The sequence below is a fragment of the Oryx dammah genome, unplaced genomic scaffold (assembly GCF_014754425.2).
Source record: "Oryx dammah isolate SB20612 unplaced genomic scaffold, SCBI_Odam_1.1 HiC_scaffold_28, whole genome shotgun sequence".
Lineage (NCBI taxonomy): Eukaryota > Metazoa > Chordata > Mammalia > Artiodactyla > Bovidae > Oryx > Oryx dammah.
Window position 1 is genome coordinate 47,780,098 of NW_024070212.1, and position 18,734 is coordinate 47,798,831.

An 18,734-nucleotide genomic window follows, 5' to 3' on the forward strand; every position below is an offset into this window, starting at 1 on the left:
ATTTTGGAATTCCTTTGCTTTCCTAAAAGATCCTGATGACAGTGTCAGTTCAGTTCAGTTTAGTTCAGTCGCTCAGTCGTGTCCGACTCCTTGCGACCCCATGAAGCACAGCACTCCAGGCCTCCCTGTCCATCACCAACTCCCGGAGTTCACCCAAACTCATGTCCATCGAGTCGGTGATGCCATCCAACAACTTCACCCTCTGTTGTCCCCTTCTCCTCCTGCCCTTAATCTTTCCCCGCATCAGGGTCTTTTCAAATGAGTCAGCTCTTCGCATCAGGTGGCCAAAGTATTGGAGTTTCAGCTTCAACATCAGTCCTTCCAATGAACACCCAGGACTGATCTTCTTTAGGATGGACTGGTTGGATCTCCTTGCAGTCCAAGGGACTCTCAAGAGTCTTCTCCAACACCACAGTTCAAAAGCATCAATTCTTCTGCACTCAGCTTTCTTCACAGTCCAACTCTCACATCCATACATGACCACTAGAAAAACCATAACCTTGACTAGACGGACCTTTGTTGGCAAAGTAATGTCTCTGCTTTTCAATATGCTGTCTAGGTTGGTCATAACTTTCCTTCCAGGAGTAAGCGTCTTTTAATTTCATGACTGCAATCACCATCTGCAATGATTTTGGAGCCCAGAAAAATAAAGTCAGCCACGGTTTCCCCATCTATTTGCCATGAAGTGATGGGAACGGATGCTATGATCTTAGTTTTCTGAATGTTGAGCTTTAAGCCAACTTTTTCACTCTCCTCTTTCACGTTCATCAAGAGGCTCTTTAGTTCCTCTTCACTTTCTGCCATAAGGGTGGTGTCATCTGCATATCTGAGATTATTGATATTTCTTCCGGCAATATTGATTCCAGCTTGTGCTTCTTCCAGCCCAGCGCTTCTCATGATGTACTCTGCATAGAAGTTAAATAAGTGGGGTGACAATATATAGCCTTGACGGACTCCTTTTCCTATTTGGAACCAGTCTGTTGTTCCATGTCCAGTTCTAACTGTTGCTTCCTGACCTGCATATAGGTTTCTCAAGAGGCAGGTCAAGTGGTCTGGTATTCCCATCTCTTGAAGAATTTTCCACAGATTATTGAGATCCACACCGTCAGAGGCTTTGGCATAGTCAATAAAGCAGAAATAGATGCTTTTCTGGAACTCTCTTGCTTTTTCGATGATCCAGCAGATGTTGGCAATTTGATCTCTGGTTCCTCTGCCTTTTCTAAAATCAGCTTGAACATCTAAAAGTTCACAGTTCACATATTGCTGAAGCCTGTCTTGGAGAATTTTGAGCATTCCTTTACTAGCATGTGAGATGAGTGCAACTGTGCGGTAGTTTGAGCATTCTTTGGCATTGTCTTTCTTTGGGATTGGAATGAAAACAGACCTTTTCCAGTCCTGTGGCCACTGCTGAGTTTTCCAAATTTGCTGGCATATTGAGTGCAGCACTTTCACAGCGTCATCTTTCAGGATTTGAAACAGCTCCACTGGAATTCCATCACCTCCACTAGCTTTGTTCATAGTGATGCTTCCTAAGGCCCACTTGATTTCACATTCCAGGATGTCTGACTCTAGGTGAGTGATCACACCATCATGATTATCTGGGTCGTGAAGGTCTTTTTTGTACAGTTCTTCTGTGTATTCTTGCCACCTTTTCTTAATATCTTCTGCTTCTGTTAGGTCCCTACCATTTCTGTCCTTCATTGAGCCCATCTTTGCATGAAATGTTCCCTTGGTATCTCTAATTTTCTTGAAGAGATCTCTAGTCTTTCCCATTCTATTGTTTTCCTCTTATTTCTTTGCATTGACTGCTGATGAAGGCTTTCTTATATATATACATATACATATACATATATATACGTGTGTGTATATATATATATATAATTTAGCGGAGAAGGCAATGGCAACCCACTCCAGTACTCTTGCTGGGAAGGTCCCATGGATGGAGGAGCCTGGTGGGCTGCCATCTATGGGGTTGCACAGAGTTGGACGCGACTGAAGCAACTTAGCAGCAGTAGTAGCATATATAATTTAGATTTATTTATTTTAATTGGAGGCTAATTACTTTACAATATTGTATTGGTTTTGCCATACATCAACATGAATCCGCCATGGGTGTACATGTGTTCTCCATCCTGAACCCCTCCTCCTCCCTCCCTCCCCGTACCATCCCTCTGGTTCATCCCAGTGCTTTCTTCTCTCTCCTTGCTATTCTTTGGAACTCTGATAGTAGTTCTTCTTTAAACTTTGCTGCAATTCTGTTGAGTTTTCTGCTATATTAATATTGTAATTATGTATCTACCTAGGTACTTCATTCAGATACATCTCACAGGCTGCAAATCAATTTTTGCCCTATGTCAGTTGTCCAGGTGATAGCCTCTCCTTGATTATGATAACTCACATTAGTCAGGAGTTTTTTGGTTGCAAGTGATAGACGCCAAACTTGAGCTAAGTTAGGCAAAGTGGATTTTATTGGAAGGACTGGGGTGTCTTACAGCTAAATTGCCTGGAAGAAAAACAGGAGAGCAGCTGTGTCCCGGGGACAGCTGGAAGCAGGGCCACAGCTGCAGCTGAGACTGCTGCTCTCAGCCTCAATCTCTCCTGCGCATTCCTGTCATTCCCTCTCCCTGCAGATAGATTTCTCTTCGTAGTGGGGAACACAGCCTTGAGGCCACTGCCAGTCCCTGGCATGTGTGTGTGCATGCGCATGCCCACAGAGCCTCTCAGTTGTGTCGGACTCTGTGACCCCATGGACTGTATAGCCTGCCAGGCTCCTCTCTCCATGGGATTCTCCAGGCAAGAATACTGGAGTGGGTTGCCATTAGCTTCTCCATGGGATCTTCCCAAGCCAGGGATTGAACCCACACCCTATAGCACTTTTGAACAAATTAGAAGGCAGAGAGAGCTCCACAGTTGCATAGTTTGGTGAGAAGAGGCATCTTCATGAATTGAAAAATGCCCACGTTTTTCTTGGATACAACGCTATACCAGGGCCCATGGTTTGGTCAGTAAAAGGAAGTGAGATTTCACTCACTCCACTTTTCACCTGCACAAAGTACAAGCTGGACCTAATGACCTAGCATGGCCTCTGATTTCTCTACCAACTTCTGTACTTCCGTAATGATAAACTCAAGCTTCTTTCAGGTCCACAATAAAACATTCTGTGACTAGGCTCTGGTTGACCCAACTAAGGCCAGAAAACCACTTGTGGCCAATCAGCTCTGACCACAGACCCACAGTATTTCCTAGTCTACTATAGACCCTTTCCTTGACATTGGGGTCGCCCCCGGAAAAGAACAAGTCTGTGAGTCAGGCAGCCAATCTGTTGGCAGCTCCTACCCAGGTTTGGATAATTTTTTTTGGAGAAAATTACATAAACTGAATTGTATTCATTTATTGCACTATTGGGGCTTCACAGGCGGCACTGGCAGTAAAGAACCCACCTGCCAATGCAGGAGAGTTAAGCGAACACAGGTTCAATCCCTGGGTCAGGAAGATCCCCTGGAGAAGGGCATGGCAACCCACTCCAGCATTCTTGCCTGGAGAATCCCATGAACACAGGAGTCTGGTGGGCTGCAGTCTGCAGAGTCAGGCTGGACTGAGTTGACTGAGCACAGCACCACACACTACACTATTACCTTATCAAATATTATTGAATAAGTTGAGGAGATTTTATTCATTACAACTGAAGAAGTTGGAGAATTTAACTGCCAATTGTTTAGTTTTAAATCTGGTAGGGATAAACTCAATGTTAGAAAGCAAAATATTTTCCCTTTTGTCTTACACTGTGATGTCTCAAAACTGTCTTTATGCTTATGACATAGATTCATACTGCTTCCCACCCCACCTGTAATCACTGTTTTCAAAGAAATATGTGTCCAATGATGGATTAGGGGAACATTCTATTTTCTTCAGCTTGTTTCAAATGAACTGTTGTTATCGATTGATATTAGTTCATTATCAAATTTATCTCCACTCTAACACTACAGTGTTTCTAATTCATTTAGCTTACATATCTTCCTGAGTACTTTCTCCAACAAGAAACTTCTTAAAATTATAAGTTACTTTTCTCTGCTACAGAATTTTTGCAGAATAACTGGTACAAGTAATAGAATGTTTCTTTCTTGATGACACTGCATTTCAACCCTCAGAAATGATATCTTTAAACTTCATCATTTGTCTTCTGTACTTCTGAAGATAAATATAGGTTGATATAGTCTATCACTTAACTTCACAATTCCCAAACCACACACAATTCCCAATCCTCATGTACGGTCCTAGCATGAAACCATTGCATTCCCTACATTTACATCAATTCTAGATTTACCCCCAGTCAATTAGTGTTATTAGTGATAACTATAAGAATAAAATGTGAAGTTATTAGCACCATTCTTGATTAACTAAGCATATTCTCAGAAGCATTTGAGAAAACTGAGAACATAGGATTTATTTTGACATAATTTTTAAACAACTATAGTTACCTGCAAGGAGTAAGGTGGGGGAATTACACTTAAAAATAGCTATAATATTTAAAGAGTAAGTGTCCTCAACTTCACCAGTCGTTAGGAAAATACAAGTCAAATCACAGGCTACCATTTCATACCCTCTAGGATGGCTACTGGGCTTCTCACGTGGTGCTATTGTTAAAGAACCTGCCTGCCGATGCAGACGTCAGAGACTTGGGTTCAGTCCCTGAGTCGGGAAGATCCTCTGCAGGAGGGCATGTCAACTCACTCCCGTATATTTGCCTGGAGAATCCCATGGACAGAGGAACCTAGCGGGCTGCAGTCCATAGGGCTGCACAGAATCAGACACGACTGAGGCGACTTAGCACACAGGCGCAGAATGGCTATTATAAAACAAAGCAGAAAATAGTAAGTGGTGGTGAGAATACGGAAAAATTGAAACTCTTGTGCACTACAGATGGAATGTAAAATGATGCAGCTCTTATGGAAAATAGTCATTTTTAAGAAAATTAAATGTAGATTTACCATTTGATCTAGCAATTCCACTCCTGGGTACTCATCCAAAAAAACTGAAGGCAGAGACTTGAACAGATATTTGTGCGCCTATGTTCACTGCAACATTATTCACAATAGCCAAAATGTGGAAACAGCACAAATTACTGTGGATCAAAGAGCAATGAAATATTATTTTGCCTTGAGAAGAAATTCTAACATAATGCTACAACATGGATGAACCTTAAAGATTATGCTAAGTGAAATAAGCCAGACAAAAAGGACAAACACTATTTTTTACTTATATGGGTACCTATAGCAGTGAAATTCATAAACACGGAAAATAGAATGGTGCTTGGCAGGGGAGGAGGGAAAAGTGTTATTGTTTAATGAGGATAGAATTTCAGTTTGGTAAGATGAAAAACTTCTGTAAGTGTATAGTGGTAATGGTTGGACAACAATATAAATGTACCTGGCACTACTGACCTATACACTTAAAAATGGTTAAAATGATAAATTTTATGTTACATATATTTTGCCACAATAAAAATAGTGTCAACATCAACAAACATTTGTGTAGACAAGAACATCAGTTACATGGGAATAATGCCACTGCAGTATCATCAGTTGAGTTTAACAAAGTGCTCAAAGTTTAACATTTTCTATTGTAACTCAATGAAAAACAGAATATTTGTATACTGTGACAAGACACAATTTACATAGCAGGTATCTGATGACTACAACTTCTTCCCTTTGGCAATTTGAAAGGAGGCATATTTCTTCACCAGCTGTAGCTCCCCACAGCAATTCCACACGCTCTCCAAGTTTATCCTCCCTGGGGAATCTACTTAATCACTCCCAGGGCTTAATCTTCTGTTTATATGCTGATGAGTCCCAAATCTATGTCTCCATCTCAGAACAGCCTGCTGAATACCTCCAGTCAGATAGGGAGGTCATAGGGACCTCAAAGTCAATATGTCAAATCTGAGCCCATCTTCTCTCCCACTTCCTCCTACTTCCCTAGGCCCTCCTCTGGCATTCTCCTCCCAGTTACAGGCAACACCAACTTCACTATACAGCCAGCCAAGCCCTAAACTTTAGTTACTCTAACAGACTTCTCCCTCCTCTTCCTCACCCGCTTCCAATTAGCCACCCAGCCGTCTGTGTCGCCTTCCTATTCTCACTCCAGTCCCTCTACTATTTATTACCTGCTGCCTTTGCTCAGGCCCTCTATTTCCCCCCAACTCCCTCCCTACTGCCAGAGTGAATTTACCCCTCTTGGCAGCCACTGGATTAAAATCTGCGATAGCTTCCTGCATGGTTAAACCCGTGCTCTGCAGCATGCAGCGATATCTTAATGATTCTGCACGGCGCCTGCTTCTGTTTGGGTGTGCCTTGCACCTGTGGACCACTGAGGGATCACTTTATGGGGGCCCAGGAAATCTCAGTCGAGTCAAAGGTAATCATCAATTTGTCGGTCTAGTTTCCTTTCTAGTTGCTTCTTTCAGCATTTCTCCATCCATATCCTCTACTTCAGCCTGTTGTACTTCTCGTTTTCCTGGGCAGGATTAAGCTACCTCTGCCTCTCTGTCTTTGCATGGGGTTTAAATGAGATGTTCAGGAATCCAGCATTGTCACATGTGACCCTAAGCACAGTATTTAATCTTACTAGACTTCTTGTTCCTTGTCTCATAAACACCTACCATACAAAATTATAGTGAGGATATAAGGAAATGACATATGCAAAAGTGGTCTGTAAACAATAAAAATAAACTGTTATTTTGTAATTCATCAAAGCCTAAGTTTAATATCACCACTTCTAAGAAACTTATTTGATATCCTAAGCAGAAACCAAAGAATTGATGCTTTTGTATTGTGGTGCAGGGGAAGACTCTTGAGAGTCCCTTGGACAACAAGGAGATCAAACCAGTCAATCCTAAAAGGAAATCAACCCTGAATATTCATTGGAAGGACTGATGCTGAAACTGAAGCTCCAATACTTTGGCCACCTGATGCAAAAAGCTGACTCATTGGAAAAGACCCCAGTGCTAGGAAAGATTGAGGGCAGGAGGAAAAGGGGATGACACAGGATGACAGTTGGATGACATCAACTCTATGGACATGAGTCTGAGCAAGCTCTGGGTGACAGTGAAGGACAGTGAAGTCTGGAGTGCTGCAGTCCATGGGGTTACAAACAGTCAGACAGGACTTAGCGACTGAACAACAAACCAGAAACCATTCTCTTCCTCTTGGAAACCCCACCATACACAGCCTATTTGTGCTCATGGATTCCATTGCACTCTTTAACTTATCCAAGTTCATGTCTCATGTCTACAACCAGATCATTAATTCCATGAAGTCAGCAGCCATTCCTACTCTATGACTCTCCCTCCACCCTATTAAGGTCTCAAGGGTCTAAAGTCTTTTTAAAAAAGTAACTACTAAGATTTGAAATGGTGGAACTAAAAGTTCCCAGTGGTGAAGTAGCAGAAAGTCTTCTGTTTGAGATGTTTGGGATCATGGATCCACCTGCAAATGACGAGTCCATCCACTGTGAGCTGGAATGATAGTAGCTTATCCACCCACTATTTCTTCTCAAGCCTAGACTATGTCAGACATGACTGGCCAATCACAGTCTGTTCTGCTGAGCATAGAGGTTTCCAGCAACTCCCCCCCCCCCCCCCGGCCCAGCTCCAAGTAGCCACGACTAGTTGATCAGTTTCAGCACAGGAGAAAAAACTCTACCATCCACTAAACTCAGAGATGTCTACAAACAGCTGACCTACAGTCACTGCAGAGCAAGGTAAAGGTTTTTAAAAGGGAGAGATGACTTTAGATCTGGCAAGTGATCTGCCTGGGCTTTAAAGTAGTCGTCATCCCTTGGGTACTGCCTCAGGGCAAGCTATTTCAGAGGACACAGCCCACCCTATATTTATGGGGACAGAGTCTGTCCCAAACTGGAAGGTCAGAGAGTCCCAAAGGCATATCCCCTTCAGGAACTCTAGGAACCCCTTTGATAGACAGGGAGCCTGAGGGTCTTGGTTTCCCATGAAATGCCCCCACCTCGATTCACTTAGTGCTCACTCACTCATGTCTTCCCCAAAAGAAGCCAACAGAGTGTCAGCCTGCTTTCCTCCACGAAGGGCTTATGTGTAATTAAAAGGGATTATGCTTTAATCACCCCGTGAAGGACACAGCAGCCTAAGCTGGAGGTGCTCTGGGCACCATTTATGTCCATTGCTGCTTGTGAACCCCTGTCACAGACGCAGGGCTGGGAGTGATCTCCGATCTTCCGTGATCACCAGCATGGGCTTTGCCAGACAGATCAAGCTTCTGCTCTGGAAGAACTGGACCCTGCGGAAAAGGCAAAAGGTAAGAGAGGAGACTCTGTGGTCTTGGACTGAGGAGGTGTGGAGCAAATAGACAATGGAGAGAATGGGTGGCGTGGGAGCAGGGAGGGTGAGAAGCCAATGGGTTGGTTGCTATTTGTCACTGAAGCAGCAAGTAATGTCTGGCTCCTCAATGTGCCTCTCTGACGAGTGTCCTTCCCAGGAAGATGGCTTCTCTGTCCTGAGGTAGCTGCCTTCCATCCACAGCCCAGCATGGCCGTACTATGAAGTCTGCTTTTGCCTGCCCTGCACATGAATCCATTGCCTGTCCATCCCTCCCCTGCCCCTGGTTTTTAAGCCTGCCTCTCTGTCTGCATTCCCTTGTGCATTCATACTATGTGGCAGAAAGAGTCCGAAGTCCTGAAAATCAGGCCCAAAGGAAAACTATGGTTTCCCAGAGCTTCCCAAACCAATGATACTATATTTCATTGGTTCTAAATGGCACACTGTTTTTTCACATTTCTGAAATTGAACTACAGCTCACAATCAAGTGATACGTTCTTTTCTTAGTGTGCAAAAATAACAACCCATCAAAAAAAGTAACAACGCATGTTACCATTAGATTCGATGAGATGTAGTATCTTATCAGCACCACAGATGTTTACTGAGCCTTCCAGTGAGCACACAAGGGACTGGGCTGGACCAGGGACTTAAAAAGCACAGATCCTACCCTGGACTCATTTCTAGTCTGGCTGAGAGAAACTGAAGTATGTTTTGAGACCAAGAGCAAGAAAAAGGAACACAGGCCAAATATCCCCTGAGAAGGACAGCCAACAGCCACAAGAGATCAGAGGACCCCAAGGGTGTACATGTAAATCCAACTGGCCTCTGTCAATTTTTTCTGGGAAAGGATACAGAGTGAATATGTAACTACAGACAATGCACATTGCTGCGGCCTCAGGGGCATGGAAATGCTGGATGACTGAAGGAGCCAAGAGAAGAAGCAGTGGGGGAGGATTGAGTGGACAGGACTGAGATAGAGCCAGGCGAGGTAGGAGGAGACAGGGAGAAGATGGGCTGAGGGGAGGAAGATAACGGGTCTGTTCCGAGCCTCTATTCAGAGTGGGTTTTTGTGGCAGGACAGGGTTTTCACGGGTATTGGAAAGGAGGTTGGAGAAGGAAGGGGGCCAACAGATGGAACATCTGAGGACCCCTGATGAGTATCTCAGTCACAGTCCAGTCAGAGGGACTCTAATGGAAGGAGGCGTTAGCTGGTAACCAAGCTGGTACCTGAGGATGTAAAAGAGCTCCAGGTGACATGGAGGTAGCAATTGCAGGATACAATTACCAGCCCTACAGCTGAGAGAACCAGGGAGAAAGTGGGATTGCTAAGTCTTAGAAACACAGAGGTGATGTCAGCAGAGCCGAAATGCAGATCTGTGAGGAAGGGACGCAACAAGGCCACTGCTGAGGTCTCTGAGCCCAGTCTCAGGCTCAGACCGAAGAGCAGGAAGCCCTGGCTGGCAAGAGGGTTTGGAGCTGAGAGACGATAGCTTAATAACTGGCACGGAGCAGCAAGGGCCACTGTCAACCAGTGCACAGATGATTCTTCCCATTTGTGTGTCTTGGACAGGATTTAGGGAGACTGCAAGGGAAGCCAAGTTAGGACCCCTTCCTACTGGGAGACACCACTGTCCTCAGGCTGCTTTCCTTTGTCAAAGCTGGTGTGATTTTCAAACTGGCACTGAAGTTATATGTTACCCCAAGAACCCTATACTAAAAGTAATCAGAGACTTAATCTCTATTTCCAGGAGCTTCCTTTGTAGAATGCAAATAGGCAAAACTGAAGCAGACTCCTTATTAAATTCATTCATTTATTCATTTGCTCCTTCAGTTAACAAATACTTAATAATCGACTCATTGGAAAAGACCCTGATGCTGGGAAAGATTGAGGGCAGGCGGAGAAGGGGCCGACAGAGGATGAGATGGCTAGATGGCATCACCGATTCAGTGGACCTGAATTTGAGCTAATTCAGGGAGATAGTGAAGGACTGGGAAGTCTGGCCTGCTGCAGTCCACAGGTTTGCAAAGAGTCAGACATGACTTAGTGACTAAACAACAGTAATAGCCAGGCACTTGGCCAGGTGCTGGGTACACAGTAACAAGACAATCACGGTCTCTGCCTACATGATGTTTAGTCTAGATTTTCACTCAATTTTACTCTCAGTGTGCTCTTCATGGTCCTCAAAAAATGCACCCAGGGACAATAGCTGCTGGCCTGCAATGATTCCATTCCTGTGACAAGTGTGTTGCTGTTACAGAGAATAACCCTATTTTCAAAAACCCTATCTTCCAAACCCTATTGGCTCAGAGGCCCTCACGGTCTCTGCTTGCTTTCCCTGGTGCTGGTGGGTGGTCTCTGTTCAGAGATTCTATCTTCTCCCCAGTGTGCTTCCTGGAGGTAGCTTTGCCAGCCCCTCTGTGATGAGACAGGGCCTTTCAGGCTGAGGACCTTGGCTGGGGGAATCTCCGAGGATGCACATAGTCAGGCCTGACAATCATCTGGTGCCATTGGGATGACGGAGATTGAAGTCTTTGTCTGGTGTGCCTCCAGCTAGCTTCTCCACTGCTACATTCCAGGAATTTCCAGGATGTCTGAGTATGATGGAGATATCCCCACAGCCCCCAATAGCTCTGATAGGGATCTGTGGCCCCTTCTGTAAACTTTTTGGAAGCTTCTGCCTTCACAAAATGATGACTATAAGAAAGAAAAGAAAAAGAAAAAACTCACCCAGCCCATAACCCAGCTCCTAGGTTTTTAATTCCTCAGACTTTCATGGTTTTGGATGTTTACTATTGTGGGCAGAGCAAGAGCAAAAACCAGATACCAGATTTCCCTCTTCCTCTTCTCTTTATCCCTTAAGGTCATAAAAGGAAAGTCTTCAGATCTTTGCTTCCCCCACCCCTATCCTTTTGTTTTTCCTTCCTCTGTTGACATTTATCAAGTATCACTGAATGTCTGGCATTGCACTAAGTATCACTTCATTTAACCCTCATCTCAGTTCTGTGAGAGAGCCACCACTATTATCCACCATGGGCATCAATGACGTCATTGGGTGGGCCTGGACCTAGGGCTCCAGGACAGGCAGAGATGCCAGTGACCCCACACTGCCCCCAGGTAGCACGCCCTGTGTAGTAAGCTGGTCAGGAAGACAACAAAGATAGGGTGACCATCTAGTTTATCATCCAATCTAGGGCAGCTTTAAAAGTGAAGTAAGTAAGTAAGTTAAGTCGCTCAGTCATGGCCAACTTGTTGCAACCCCATGGATGGTAGCCTACCAGGCTCCTCTGTCTATGGGATTTCACTAATTATGAGTATACCAGAACAATACATGTAAAGTGATAACAGACCTGGGAAAGTGGGTTTTATGGTCACTATCTGTGACCTAGGGGCTTCCCTGGTGGCTGAGATGGTAAAGAATCTGCTTGCAATGCAGGAGACCTAAGATCAATCCCTGGGTTGGGAAGGTCACCTGGAAAAGGGAATGGCAATCCACTCCAGTATTCTTGCCTGGAGAATTCCATGGACAGAGGAGCCTGGCAGCTACAGTCCATGGAGTTGCAGAGAGCTGGATGTGACTGAGTGACTAACACTTCCACTTTCTGTGGCCTGTTTATCCATGTGTTAGATAGCCCCTGACCTCCTGGAACTCAGAGCCGGGTTGGAAGCGGGAGTCTGTGCACAATGACTGAGCAGCAAACTGTGTGCCTTAGTGGAGAGGAAGGGGCAGGAGATGAAGCTGGGCTCTGGGAGCTCAGAAGAGAGAAGGGGGTTGGCAGGGATAAGAGCAGACTCCTCAGGGAGTTCATTCCCCAGAGTATGCATTTCTAGTGATAAGAGCTCTCCCACTGTTCCCCAGCAAATACACACTTGCTCATATTTTCAATGGGGCAGGCACTGTGTTGAGTGAGTTTATAAAGACATATTAGGTGTGTCTCTTGCCCCTTAGAGCCCACAGTCTAGGGCCCCTTGGTGTCATCTCTCTGGTCCCAGCTTCCATATCAGGGCAGGATATTTGGGGAAGCTTGAGGATTCATGGAGCTTCCCAGGTGGCTTGGTGGTAAAGAACTCACTTGCCAATGCACAAAATGCAGGTTTGATCCCCAGCTGTGTAAGATCCCCTGAGGAAGAAAACGGCATCCCACTCCAGCATTCTTTCCTGGGAAATTCCATGGACAGAGGAGCCTGATGGGCTACAGTCCATGGGGTCACAGAGAGTCAGACATGACTTAGCGACTGAGCAGGCACACAAGGATTCGTGAGAGTAGGGCGCTATCATTTCCTGGGCCCCAGACCTGGGCATCTGATATATCCATGACCTTTGACCTAGGGTCCAGAATTAGGTGAGGAGAACCTGGCAGGTGAGGGAAGGCTGGGCAGCTAGTTGCAAGCCTCCTCAGGTCCTGGGGCATATTCATTCAGGATGAGAATCCTGTCCTGGACTCTCAGCGCAGAAGGGGAAGTCATGCAGCTGTTTGGACCCCTGGCCACCCGCTTTCAAATCGAAAACAGAGTAGGAGGGAAGAAAACCTAGCTGACCAAGGTTTCAAACAACAAGCATGACTCTGCCCTTCCCTGTGACCCCCTCCTCCCCTAAATAGATAGAGTGGTGAAGGGGGAGGAGGGGGAAAAAAAAAGAGAACAAGGAAATACCAGTTTGAGAAAAAAATTTCCACCAGCCCCTTCTGAGCTTCGGTTGGGCTTAATTAGTTACAGACATGTTTAAAGAGGAGGGGTGTGGGGACCGAGAGCTACTCTGAAAACATGTGTTTAATTACACTGTGGAATTTCTCCCTAGGGTATGCCTGTGCACAGTTGAGCATCAAGGACAAAGATGCCGCTCTGGGATGGGGGCTGTGCATATAGTTCTGGGGGAGGGGACGAGGTTGTTGTGGGGACTTGTCAGGCTAGAAAGGCTAGAAAAGAATTGCTGGTGGTCTTTGTGCAGGAAGTGAAGTGTGAAATGCAGCCCTACCAAAACAAATGCTCACAGAGTTGGAACAGTAACACTGACTTCTCCAAAACTGCTTTTCAAAGATTACCAACTACTACCCGGGCCAGTGGTTCTCAGTCCCAGCCACACGCTGGAACTACCTGAGAAGTGTTAAAAAACAAACAAACAAAAAAAATAAACTGATGTCCCATGGCCAGACACCTGGTGTAATGGATGTGGGGCATGGCCCAAGCTCCCTACAGATTCCTGCATTCAGCCATGTGAGAACCGCAGACCTAGGTTGATGAAGGTGATCATTTGAGAGGCAGGGACTTTAGGTGGAAAATAGAGGCCCTAACTCAGTCAGAGATGTGGTAAAGAGGAAAACCTGCAGAGCTGTCCTTGCCCTCAGCAAAGGGTGAAGGAGGAAAGTAAAGTTCTGAACTGGCCTCCCCCGATAGGTGGACTTGCAAAGACCAGATATTTCAAAACTACAAGTGTGAGTGAGTAAGTGGGTAAGAGAATGTGTGACTTACATGACAAAGAGGGATGAGATGCACCAGCCTGGGTTTGGGAATTTTATCCACGGGACAGGTAGGCCAGGCTGGCTCACCCTCCCCTGGTCCAAGATCCTCCATGGAGTAGGGGACAGTGGGTGGTTAGTTTTCTCAGAAAGCCCCATGCTTCCAAACTGAAAACTGAGCAGTTTTGACTCCAGAAAGGGAGAAAAAGGAGGAAACGTGAATGTGAGTGGAGGGGCAGACCTAGGACCTTGCAGATAATTTAAATTATAACTCCTTGCTCTTCAGACTTTACAATGTGCTGTCACTTATAATGTCCTTGTGACCCTTGAAGGAAGTGAGGGTCAGTAATAAACGTCTAATGTCCATAGAATGTTTCTTTGTGCCAGATTCTGCTTCAGGTGTTTTACAAAGTGAACTCATTTCATTCTCACAACTGCTCTGAGAGGTAGGTCCTGATAGCACTCCCGTTTTACAAATGAGACCCCAAGACATGGAGAGGTCGAATGGGTTACCCAAGGTTATACAGCTAGTAGACAGCAAAGTCAGCTAAGAAGCCCTGGTGTTGACACACTTTTAACCCTCAGTATAAGCTATAGGATAGAATAGGCCCATTTCACAGATGACAAAACTGAAACCTGGAGATGAAACAAGCCCCAGAGTGATTCCTAACCTAGGTCTCCCCATTCCCATATCAGCAGCAATGTTTCATCTACCAGCCTATTCTCAGGTAGGCATTGCTACATGGAAGGTGGCTGACTTACGAGATGATAGACAGCCAGTGCTGCAAGCAGTTGTCTTAAGGAAGAATCAAAGATGTAGAATTTGGACTGGTGGTCTCATTTCCTTGGTGAGGACACCAGGAATAAGTTTTGGTTTCATAGCTTGCACCTATCACTCACATTACTATGTTGCAGAACTTGCTCTCCAACCTTACCAACTGATGGGGACGGGTTGGAGAGTGGGTGGGATGGGGAAATTTTGGATGGAAGGTGTGAAGCCAGCGTACTGTCCATGAGGGAAGCAGTTTGTTCAATTTGCAAACTGTTGTTTACCTGAGCCACTGAGTCACCTCCAACTTTCCAGAGAAGCCTCCTAAACCAGTCTTGACAAAGATTCACTCATTCCACTGATATCTACTGGACACTTTTTATAAACTTGGCCCTGTATTGGGTGTAGTGACAAGGACAGACATGGTCCCTGCCCTCAGGAAGCTGATAGCCGGGGAGAGGTCCACCTTCAGGAAGGAGTAAAGATGATGAGTGCCATGGGAGAGCTCTAATGACCAGCGGGAATGGGTGCGTCCTTAGCAGTGAAGCAGGTCACTGTGGACAGGTTTCGCCCCTCCACCCTTGACTCGCATGGCCTGGGGGAACTGCCAACATTTTTATGGCTTTCAAGTGTGCTCGGAGTCAGTCCTTTTAATACTGGATGGGACTTGTCCGATATTGGTGTTTTGCCGTTTGTGGGGAGAGTGTATAGGAGAAGTCTTGAAGACTAGTGGTTTAAGGAAAAATCTGCTATTCTTTCTTCTTCCCATAATGTTTGTGTGAGTTTGTCTTCTAATACATCATGCCTAGACATGCTTTGGATAAAAGGTTTTGTAAATGTTACAACAGCATAATCACCACCCAGCCTGAACATTTTTTTTCTTTTCTTCAATGTATTGTCTTTTTTCTCTCACTGGCTTATGTTATGATTTGTAATAATCTGCTTGCCAGCGGACCTAACCAACAGAGAAGGAACAAAGCTTTATTGAGTATATACTATGTTGTCTACAGCAGATGGTGATTGCAGCCATGAAATTAAAAGATGCTTACTCCTTGGAAGGAAAGTTATGACCAACCTAGATAGAATATTAAAAAGCAGAGACATTACTTTGCCAACAAAGGTCCATCTAGTCAAGGCTATGGTTTTTCCTGTGGTCATGTATGGATGTGAGAGTTGGACTGTGAAGAAAGCTGAGCACTGAAGAATTGATGCTTTTGAAGTGTGGTGTTGGAGAAGACTCTTGAAAGTCCCTTGGACTGCAAGGAGATCCAACCAGTCCATTCTAAAGGAGATCAGTCCTGGGTGTTCTTTGGAAGGAATGATGCTGAAGCTGAAACTCCAATACTTTGGTCACCTCATGTGTAGAACTGACTCATTGGAAAAGACACTGATGCTGGGAGGGACTGGGGGCAGGAGGAGAAGGGGACGACAGAGGATGAGATGGCTGGATGGCATTACCAACTCGCTGGCCATGAGTTTGAGTGAATCCAGGAGTTGGTGATGGACAGGGAGGCCTGGCGTGCTGCAATTCATGGGGTCGCAAAGAGTCGGACACGACTGAGCAACTGAACTGAACTGAACTGATGTTGTCTACCATTCTCCTGAGAATTTAAGTACATTAGTCCTAACCAATAGAAAAGGAGCAAAGGTTTATTGAGCACCTGCTATGGTGTCCACCAATCTGCTGAGAATTTAAGTACATTTCTTTGGAAGGAACAATAAAGGGTTAAATTTAAAGCCACATGAATAGCCCCTAGCTGATCTATATAGGCTTACATTTCTGTTTTCAGCCATCTACTTAAATTCTGCTTTAAGTTTAATGCGTTTCTGAATGGGGGTTGGGTGGAAGAACTATTACATTCCCCAATACATATCTCTCGCTACCAATAATCCCACACCTCCAACCACACCCTGACATGCTATGCCTTGGAGTGTGGACTGCAGCAACCAACTGGTTCTTCTTTGGAGTCAAGAGTCCTTAAACTCTAAATTGAACCTAAATTTAAATACCGACATTCAGTCATATGTTGATATTGGTAACTTCTTCCAGTATTGTAAAATCTCATGGCAGTGTGCCCTTCTTTGTTTATTTAAGCAACAAGAAATTGTTGAAGAAAAATGTTGGTAAATTTAGATTTCTGGGTTTGACTTTACTGTGAATCACAGTATTTCATGGAAGGATTTGCATCTTCATTCATTCAATGACCAGAGATGCAAAGTCCAGTAGCACTATAAGAAAACAGGGCAGTGAGGAGGGGCAGAGCTCTGGGCCTGGAGACAGGCGGCTGGATTTTGGCTCCAGTGCTGTCACTGCCCATGAGATACTCTGCAGAAGGAAAGGTTATCGGGAGACCTTTACTACCTGCAGCATCAGCATTACCTGGGAGCTTGTTAGACATGTGAGATCTGATAGGGCCCTACAGAATCAGAATTCACATTCACGTGCACAGCAACATCCAAAAAGTGCTGAAGCACTTATCCTGATGATTTCTGATGAACGTACTGTGCTAACAAAATTTTCAGTTGGGTTGGCCAAAATAATCAATTGGATTTGTCCATATTATCTTACGGGAAAACCCGAATGAACTTTTTAGCCAACCCAATAAAACAGAGGCAGACTGGAACCCAGATGGACACCAAGTCTTGGGAGTCCAATATATCAGAATAGAGTCAGTATGGAAGTTAAGGTTTAATTAAGGAAGTCCTTTAAATATACCACAACCAGAGTCCTGTTGCAGAGACAGACATGGAAATGAAGTGGGTCTGCTCGGGGTATGTTTCCTGTAATCACTTAGTATCACTGGTCTTTCTCACTTTGTGTTTTGTTTTTCCAGATTCGCTTTGTGGTGGAACTCGTGTGGCCTTTATCTTTATTTCTGGTCTTGATCTGGTTAAGGAATGTCAACCCCCTCTACAGCAAACATGAATGTAAGCATAACAGAGGTGGAGTAGGGGAGCCTTGGCATGCCTGGAGGTCCCTATCACTTTGTTTAGAAAGGGTTTGGGGACTGGGGGGTGCCAGGATCTGATCTGCTTATCATCATTTCATGCCTAGAATGCAGAAGAGAGACGTTATGCAAACTAACTTTTAAATCCTGCACATTCTACGCAAATACTTACATGTGGTTACTAAAGAACTGTGTAATTATTTTTTGTTTGGTTGGTTTTTTCTACACCTAAACACTTTGTACTTTTTAAGGGAGCAGATTATAGATGAGTTATTTGAAATATTGGGTTGGCCAAAAAGTTTGTTCAGTTGAGATGTAGATAAACCCGAACAAGTTTTTTGGCCAGCCCTATATTTTGAAGATAGTTTAGGAATATGTTAGGCATGGTGCTAAAGAAAAAATAAGAAGGGACATCACCAGTCCAGGTTTGATGTGTGAGACAGGTGCTCAGGGCTGGTGCACTGGGATGACCCAGAGGGATGGGATGGGGAGGGAGGTGGGTGGGGGGTTCAGGATGGGGAGCACATGTACCCCCATGGCTGATCCATGTCAATGTATGGCAAAACCAATACAATATTGTAAATTAATTAGCCTCCAATTAAAATAAATAAATAAGAAAGAAGGGACAGAAAATAGTGTATTAATAATGTAGTATTTCTTGGACCCCAGAGGTGTCCTGGGACCGAGGATGAGCCTATGTATGCCTCTCTTATACTATGCCCCTCAGAGAAAGCTTTCGCCTGGTTTCTGGCTAGGATGACTTCTTCTGGCTCTTGGCAGCCGGTGTGGGATCCTCAAGAGTCATACCAGCTGCTCAGTCCCCTGTTCTGGTTTCCCATCCTCTTATTAGTGAGTTCCAGGCCCCGTATTCTGAATCAGCCTTCTGTCCATCAGACCCTTGCTTGTGTACCTCACCCCTCAAGGAGCCTATAACCTGTGCTCCCTCTTTAATGCTTGGGGGTAGATGCTCAATACACAGTTGTGGAAGGAATAGACAAACCTCTTCTCCTCCTTAAACATCAGCAATGCATGGAGGCTTCTCGCTCTAACATTGCTCCACCCTTTCCGTCTCCCCACAACACAGTGTGCTCCTCCTCTGTTCCCCCTTCACACTTCCATCCATGCCTCTATTAGGATATGTTTCCATCTCACCACTACACTGGAAGCTTGAGAGAAGAGACCCTGTCTCCAGCGCCCAGCACGGGGCCAGGCATAC

At 44.9% G+C, this 18,734-nt stretch overlaps 1 protein-coding gene across 1 annotated transcript in view; it reads left to right on the top strand.

The window, feature by feature from the left end:
• Positions 1-18,734, top strand: part of ABCA4 (ATP binding cassette subfamily A member 4) — a 167,772-nt gene that overhangs the window by 14,513 nt on the left and 134,525 nt on the right. The window contains exons 3-4 of the mRNA XM_040231916.1: positions 8,219-8,327; positions 17,405-17,498. Of these exons, the coding sequence (XP_040087850.1) occupies positions 8,219-8,327; positions 17,405-17,498 (203 nt within the window). The remainder of the gene's footprint in view (positions 1-8,218; positions 8,328-17,404; positions 17,499-18,734) is intronic.